Source organism: Chenopodium album, chromosome 6, assembly GCF_948465745.1.
Source record: "Chenopodium album chromosome 6, dcCheAlbu1.1, whole genome shotgun sequence".
NCBI lineage: Eukaryota > Viridiplantae > Streptophyta > Magnoliopsida > Caryophyllales > Amaranthaceae > Chenopodium > Chenopodium album.
Window position 1 is genome coordinate 14,998,226 of NC_137839.1, and position 8,272 is coordinate 15,006,497.

Genomic DNA, 8,272 nt, shown 5'->3' on the forward strand with positions numbered 1-8,272 from the left:
TTTTGCCATTGTTTTGTTGAATTTTGAAGTGGTTGAACAATTTTTTGTAATAATTTTGTCATTAAAGTTTTTTATGAGAGAAAAAATGGTTGAGAAATGGGTGAGGAGAGAGAAAATGGCTGAGAAATGAGTGAGGAGAGAGAAAATGCAAATAGAGGTTTTGTACAATATGAAGGTAATTGGGTAAAATGTAGCATTTTGATGGGAGTGTAGGTAGAGATCCCTGCCTTAGGGTGTAGGGATAGATAATTACCCGAAGTTGGCTCAACTGTACCCAATCTGATCTTGACCAGACCCAAACATGACCCGGTATATGAACCCAAAAATTCACCCGACTTAAACTAACACGACCCAAATTGATCCAACAATACCCAAACTTGACCTCGACATGATCATATATTGACCCAAACTAACCCAATTAACATTTGACCCAAAATGACCCGATTGCCAAGTATACAAAAGACTCCCTAAATCTTTAGCCAAGCAACGTTCTTAACGTATAAATCAAGAAAGATTAAAACAAAAAGAAGTAATGAGTGGGCCCTAATAACGGTTTTCCTAACTGAAACTATCTATGTAATAGTGGTAAAAAAAATTAAAAACTAAAGCAGGTAAAATAAAAAATAAATAAATATGGTAGGTAAATAAAAAAAAATACTACGGAGTATTGTTTATTAAGATGTCATAATTATGACCAAAAATCCAAAATAACAAGTAAAATGACCTAATTAAACGTTTATTAAATGTCCCAATATGAAAATGCCTAAAATATATACAATGATGTGTTTTGAACAAATTAAATATATAATCAGATACATATGATACTGAACCCATTTCAATTCTAGAGTTTAGGAACGACCAATTTGACCGATTCAAGTTCTAGTTCCCTTTCCTAGATATTTGACCGGGTACTAGTTATTATCACCCCTTATTCACACAACTAGGTAAATAACTAAATACACTTTTTCACACAATCACATCAAATGAAGTGCTACAAGTTACAAATCAATAATAAAAATAACTTGTCTATGCATGTCTTGAACTTTTGAAGCTCTTATTTATACTGGTGATTCCAACACCAAATTCACATGTAATACCTTGTTCTTGTATAATTTCACTTAGCTTTCTCTACCCCAGTAATGGAGCCCGATGAATCGATCGATATCGAATCGTATCGTAAGAATAAGTGTGCCAAAAACAGGCATGCTGTTAGAGGAACATAATCTCTAGCAGCACATTGCTTATTACTTGCATCAGATTTCCCTGTTTGTGGTCCATTTGACCAAAACAAGTAGTTCAACAATTCAGCACCTTTGTCACCCGTAAATCGATCCGGTACGAATGTTTCTGGGTCATCGAAGATCTTTGGATCCCTCATTACAATTGTTTGATACCCACAAAGTAACTCACCCTTCTTAACCGCGAACCTTGTATCGTGTGTTTGTAACTCAAAATCCTTCCTAGCACGTCCAAATTGTAGAGGTACGGGTGGTTGAAATCGTAGTGTTTCGTACACGAATGATGCCACGTTAGGCATGTCTTGGACTGCACCAAAGCTCAACAATGAAGGTGAGGTACATTTTTCCCTTACTTCCTTCCTTAGGGTATTTTGAATTTTGCCGTTGTTTAACCCTAGATTGTTAACCAAGGCAGGTAAAAACCGCGAAAATCCACCAAATGCATTAAACCCTATGATGAATAACAAGTTATGTATTGCTTCTTGTTCAGTCAACCCAAACTCTGTTTTGCCTCGTTGAATGACTTCTTGTGCTTCCTTAGACACGAAGCTTACGAGCTTGTTATAGTCCCCTTTAACCAAGAAAAAAGGGTATGTCCATGAATGTAAGAAGATTTCTTCAAGAGGTTGGAATAAGTTTATGTTGACTATCGGAAGGAGTTGTATAGCAAGCCATTTATCGATCATAACATGGCCTGTTTCGGCGAGTTCTGGTGAGTAGTTTGCAGGGTCGGCTCTAAGCATTCCTTGTGCAAGGAAGTTGAATAGGCATTTCTGTAATGGGTTTAACACGTTGGCATTGCCATCTTTGGAGATCGATTGTTCGACCGTGTTCCACATGATCTCTAAATTTGATATGAGTGAAGACACCCATACTCCTGAGCTTTTCCTTAGAATGTCTGTTGTAAAGTTCTTAATCTGTTCACATCAACAAAATATATCAGCAACTTGTAAGTAAATCCTATGTCTCTTAATGTTTGCACCATGTGACCCAAAAAGCTATCCATAAAGTGGGCCAGGGTGTTAATAAAAGGGTACCAAGGGCTTGTTCGCTTAATTTCAGTTCATTTCAGTTCTTATTAGTTCACTATAGTTCTTAATTTCCTTCTGTCATAAATAATACAATTCAACTCAATTTAGTAAATCAGAACAAGCCCTACTAATTAGACTTTAATGACTTAAACTAATACAAAGTACGATACTTTACTACTTAAGGATACAATCATCTCATTAATAGTTTTCGGTTTAAACGATGACATCTTTAATACGTTGTATCACGAGTTGAATAAATAAATAAAAAGTGTCATGAAACAAATATAAAGGAGTGTAGTAAATTATTTTAAAAAGTTTTTTATTTAAATGTATTTAAATATTTCTCTTATAAGAGTAATACTTATATTGAAACTGAAATTAAAAATGTGGAGTGGATAATAATAAATAAAGGTTAATGATATGTGTAGCTATTAGAACTATATATAAACATTAAATATACATATTAAAACGGAATTAAGTTGGAAATTATGACAAAATCACGCACAAATCGGTGTAATTAATGTTAATTTATCCTAAATATTTCCTTTTTAGTTTTTTTAACATAGCACTTAGGGTAATGTTTATAATTTTCCATAAATAAAAGTATATTAAAAAATTTATAAAAATGTTTAGCATAGTTAAGATATTGTTTTGTTTATTTAAAATATAAATTACAACTAAAATAAGGTTTAATAGATTTAGATAAGTTTAGATGAATTCATATACTCCATAAGTTCAAATACATTAACATAGAATAAGATATGTTCAAATAAGTAAAAATTACATACATGAATATTATATTCGGAAAAACATGCAAATGCTATGCGACGAAGAATCGAAGAGGCTACTGTACTTTTATAGCTTTTCACTAAAGCAAGATGGTAACAAAACACAAGGGCCACATCCATGTGAAAAGTCAGCCCATTTTTTTGGAGCAACATTCACCCCAACAAGGCAACAATAGGCCATAGTGCCATACCAAAACAATTTGTACCGCATGAAAAAAACGTAACATGCACACGATGTATACTGCGAAATACTTACCACAATACAAGTATACAACGTTAATTTTCAATTGAAACGTTTGTAGTTTTGGGTTTGTCGCACATTTTATCTCTATAATTATATAAGCTTGTAGTGTGCATTAAAAAAAAAAAAATCTTGATATCCTTCTAAGCTTATACAAATACTGTAATTTTGAATAAAAAGGGCAAGCTCATATCTAAATATCTTCATTTATCAACCTTTTTCTTTACAAATTAGTAATTATCTCATGAACTTTTAATAATATACCTATAAATTTAATTATTTCTCTCTTTTGATGTACGAAAATACGAAGTATAATTTATCCATCTTCTCTACTTTTACTTTTACTTCGCTATTATGTGACAAAGTTCTCTAAGCATTTATGTTCTAACTATCCTTCTTATCATTCTCTTATGTATGGCCATATCATATGCTCCACTTATTTATTTAATTAATGTAAAGAGAGAATTTTCTTCATTTTTGTTAACAAAGAATTGCAAAAGTAAATTTAATTAAATATAAATAGTTTTTCTTACTTTACCTTAAAAAAATAATATTCAATAAAAATAGTTTCAGTTTAGTAAAAATAAGTTTAGTTCAGTAAAAATAATTTCAGTTCAGTAAAATTAATTTCAGTTCGGTAAAATTAATTTTAGTAAAATAAAAATCAGTAACTTTAAAAAAGAAATATAATAGAAATTCTAAAAAATAATAATTTCAGTTCAACAAAAATAATTTCAATTCAGTAAAATTAATTTAAGTTTAATAAAAATAATGTAAGTTCAATAAATATAATTTCAGTTCAATAAACATAATTTCAATTAAGAAAAAATAAGTTGAAGTGAACGGGGCCTTATATTCCATACAAAGATTAGTGAAGTGGGCCTACCTATTAAGAGTTGATAAGTATTAAATTGAGTTTATATTGAAGTTATTTAGTTTTTAAAGAAAATTATAGATTCTGTAGTATATTTGAGGTTGAATTATTAGACTATGTATTCACCTTATTTTTATTTTAATTTAAGTTATTTTTGTTGCATTGAATTTTTTCTTTTGTTAAATGAAAAATTTATACTAAACTGAAATTAATTTTTTATTAAATTACAATATTTATACTAGATTTAAATTATTCTTAATTTTCTCATTGATATTTATTTTCTAAAGTTACTGAATTTTATTGATTATTAAAAATTATTTATTTTGAAATTTATATTAAACTAAAATTAGTTTTTTCTATATGTGATTGAGTTTCTTAACTTGTTTGAGTAGAAAAAAAGCCCTAATCATAAATAATTTAAATAAACAATCAAACACACATCATCTATCAAGTCACCAGTCACGATTTTTCAATTAATGTATTTCCTTTTAATCTTTTAGCAATTTGGGCATATTTGCATTTTTTTGTAATGATTGTATACTTTATTTACTTGATTAGTATCACCACTTACCTTTTGTGTTAATTTTTTGGGCTATTAAATGTCCTTTTCTTTGTAAAGGGAAAAGAGCACCTCTGAATAGAGGGAGTACACAATATATTTTTCTCAAAACAAGATTATTATGGAGCACCGAGTACGTAACACAATTTTCTCAAATTTTATATCAAAACTATTTTAAAAGTATATTACAGTATTTAAAACACTAGGCATTGCCCAATCTTTTAGGAATATATTCCAGATGAAAATTTTTATAATATGATGTGTAGTTGGTGAGAATATATTTAATTTTTAGAAAAGAGCGAGCGAACGAAGTTTAAAAAAAAAAGGAGGATAGTAAGGTTAGTACTAGTAGGAGAGAGATTCCATAAATAATATTTGTGTAGTAGAGGAAGAGAGAAATAATATTTCATAAAATAATAATGGGTCATCACCAAATAAGAAAATATTCATTTACTCCGTAATATGTAATGGACATAAATAAAAAGTGTTGCGATTAATATAAATGAAAAGAGTAGTTATAGGTGCATGTGTTGTTTACTTGTGCCTATATTTTCAATTCACAGATTTCAATCACACACAAAGTATTAAGGTCAAGTGCCAAAAAATTGTGATCTATTCTGTACTCTACAGGAAACTAGCTATTACACTTTATAAGTACAAAAAATCATATTGCTTTCGTTATCTTTATAACTACCTTCATTTCTTATTAACCACCACACAAAAAAAAAAAAAATAAATAAATAAAAATAATAATACCCCTTTATTTTAATTGATTAAAATGGATTTTTTTAGAGAGGCATCAAGACAGATGATGAGAATCGATCCAGATTTCTTGAAATCTGAAGATGAACCATAACCACTTGAGTTATTTTTTACTCTTACGAAAATAGTATTTTTAATTTTGGGCAGAGGTTTAATACTTCTAAGTTTTGATAAGGCAGAGCAAACGGAGTGTGTAGATTTGTGGGACCAAATATTTGGAACCTAATCATATAAAACAATTTTATGCAACATTCCAAAAGCAAAAAAAAACTGAATGAGTACATTTTTTTTTAAAGATAGTTGAAACTTGAAAGTGGAGGACCATAAACGTGTTTCGTGTTTTATTGCACAGTAGAGTGGCTATCAAATTTATCAATAAACTCTAAATCTAATTTATCTCAGTTCTATTATTTTTCAAATATAGACAATTAAGACAGCTAGCTTGTTAAAAGAAAAGAACGTGCTTTTCCAGCTTTAAATGTGACAATATTTTCTTGCACAAAAAATGTAACAATATTTTCTTGCACAATTTTGCTACTACTATATGTATATTATTGAGATATTTAATGATTCAATATCTATTTTGAATACCGCAAATTATTTAATGAAGAATATGAAGATAATATGAATTCCACATATTATTTAATGAAGATAATATGGATTCCACAAATCATTTCAAGATATTTAATGAAGGTATTATATGGGTTGGTGTGTGCATGTGGCCAGGGGTGATCCACAGATATTTTATAAACCTATTACAGTATTATTACTCCGTATTATTTGGGTAGAATAAAATAAAACTTTTGTTTTTTAGTTACAGAGAACTCTGTATCAATTGCTCTAATAAGGATTCTATTCGGATACATACCTTGCAATAATAGGGTCAATTTCATTTTAGGGAAATATTATCCGCATCAAAAATTAAAATATAATGTTTTTTTTTTTTTTTTTTTTTTTTTTTTTTTTTTTGTGAAAAAATTAAAATATAATGTTAAACCACTGTTTTATTTCTTTCTCCTACTTTTTTCAAAATAAATGTTTATATTGAAAAAAAAAAAAATTCCTATTCCCCCTTTTATTTTTATTTACTACTATTTAAAATTTTGAGTCGTTTTCAAATAATGCAATTATTGAAAAACGGAAGAACTATAAATGACAAAATTTCATACAAGACAAATTCTTATTTGATTTTTTTTTTTTTTTTTTTTTGAGGTAATTATTTGATATTTTCTTATTTGAAGGAGAAATTGCATTTTATTTGAAAAGGGAGATTTTTTACATGTAATTTATTGTGAATATAATTATATGTAGCCGTACTTTATCTTAATTAGAAAGAATGGAGGAAAGAACTTAAATCCATAAGAGTAATAAAAGATTTGAAATTGAGTCTTTGAGCTCAAACTATTCAAAGGTATGGAGCAAACCAAGAACTCTATTTATTTTCGGTTGCATAATGGTGACATTATGAAATCAATTACCATTGTAAATTTGCAATATAACAATACCAACAAAAAATGTTCTTACAATAGTTTTAATTTAGAACCTTTCTATTACAAGTTCACAACATGTCAACATACACGACCATAACTTTTAAATAAGAACTATGAAAGAGTTACTTTGGCAATCTTAAGACCATGAGACCATCATAGTCTTTGGTTTATAAAGATCAATGAGAAATGTATGTAGACGAAATTTGATCTCAAGTTTTGATTATTTATTAGCTCTTAAACTAGCCGTTTCAACAAAGCTAAATTTTTGAAAGAATATGTTCAAACACAATTCAATTCATCTAGCATAGTTAATTAATATGTAAATCAAGTAGATGATAATATGATACAATTAAAAATAAAGTATGAATCAAAATGTAAATCATTATATAATATAGTCTAATTCCATACCTTAGCATGTTTTTCCTCAGCTGTATCAAGATAAACACCAACCCTCATATCTCCCGTAAACTTTGTACTAGGCATATAATCTCCAACAAGAATGTCCTTCTTTTCAATAATGTTCATATCAAATAGATGAGAGAAAGATGGAACATCTAAGACAGCAATTACTTTTGGATTAACATCAACAAAGAAAGGGAAGCAAGGAGGGATATTTGTCCTAAACACACTACTATTATGTTTCTCCCTTTTCTTCTTAAAGAAAGTGTCTTGCCCTTGGAACCAAAAGTAGTTTAGCCTATCACCAATCGGCCCGAGTAGCGGCAACCCGTAGCTTCCGGGGATGGACCGGAGCGGGAGGTTGCCGCCACTCGGTGGAGGTGTTGGTGTTATGGTGGTGGGGATTGGGTTTGGGGCTGACATGGTTGATATGGTCAGCATTTTGGACCCTTAAGGTGGTTTGCCTTAGCTTAGCTTGTTGTGTCGTTTGTTATTGTGAAGGAGTAGTGGAGTTTGTTGTTTTTTGGGTTTTGGCTATTTTTTTGTATCTGTATTTTGGTGTAACACGAATAAATGCATAGCATGGGATAGTTTATAATAATGTTATGTGTAGGTGTCCGAATTAAGTTAATGAGATCTTAAGTGATAAGGCATGGAAAGATTTGATTGGACAAGAACGTGGGAAGCTACAAGTTTTCTAGCGAGTTGTACTTCCACGAGTTGTACTCTGCATTTATTCATTACTCTGTATTATTCATTCCATTCCGCAATAATTCACACAATATATTAAACACAAGTTTAAAAAAAATTGAATGAGTTAATCAATTACGAAGTACTAAATTATAAAAGGCGTGTATGGTTTGATGTAAACGTACGTGTTTGAGTGCAAC

The 8,272-nt window shown here is 29.6% G+C and overlaps 1 protein-coding gene across 1 annotated transcript; it reads right to left on the minus strand.

Annotated features, from left to right (window-relative positions):
- Positions 1-720: 720 nt before the first annotated feature.
- Positions 721-7,948, minus strand: LOC145635899 (fatty acid hydroperoxide lyase, chloroplastic-like). Its single transcript, XM_081687272.1, has 2 exons — positions 7,392-7,948; positions 721-2,155 (listed from the first exon to the last, which is right to left on the minus strand). The coding sequence occupies exons 1-2, from the start codon at positions 7,821-7,823 to the stop codon at positions 1,115-1,117; spliced, it is 1,473 nt and encodes a 490-aa protein (XP_081543398.1). The 5' UTR covers positions 7,824-7,948; the 3' UTR covers positions 721-1,114.
- Positions 7,949-8,272: the final 324 nt, after the last annotated feature.

Coding starts and splice junctions, on each gene's coding strand:
- LOC145635899 (XM_081687272.1), bottom strand. CDS start 7,823: ATGCTGACCATATCAACCATGTCAGCCCCAAACCCAATCCCCACCACC. Junction 2,156..7,391: donor CTGAGGAAAAACATGCTAAG/GTATGGAATTAG, acceptor TGATGTGAACAG/ATTAAGAACTTTACAACAGA.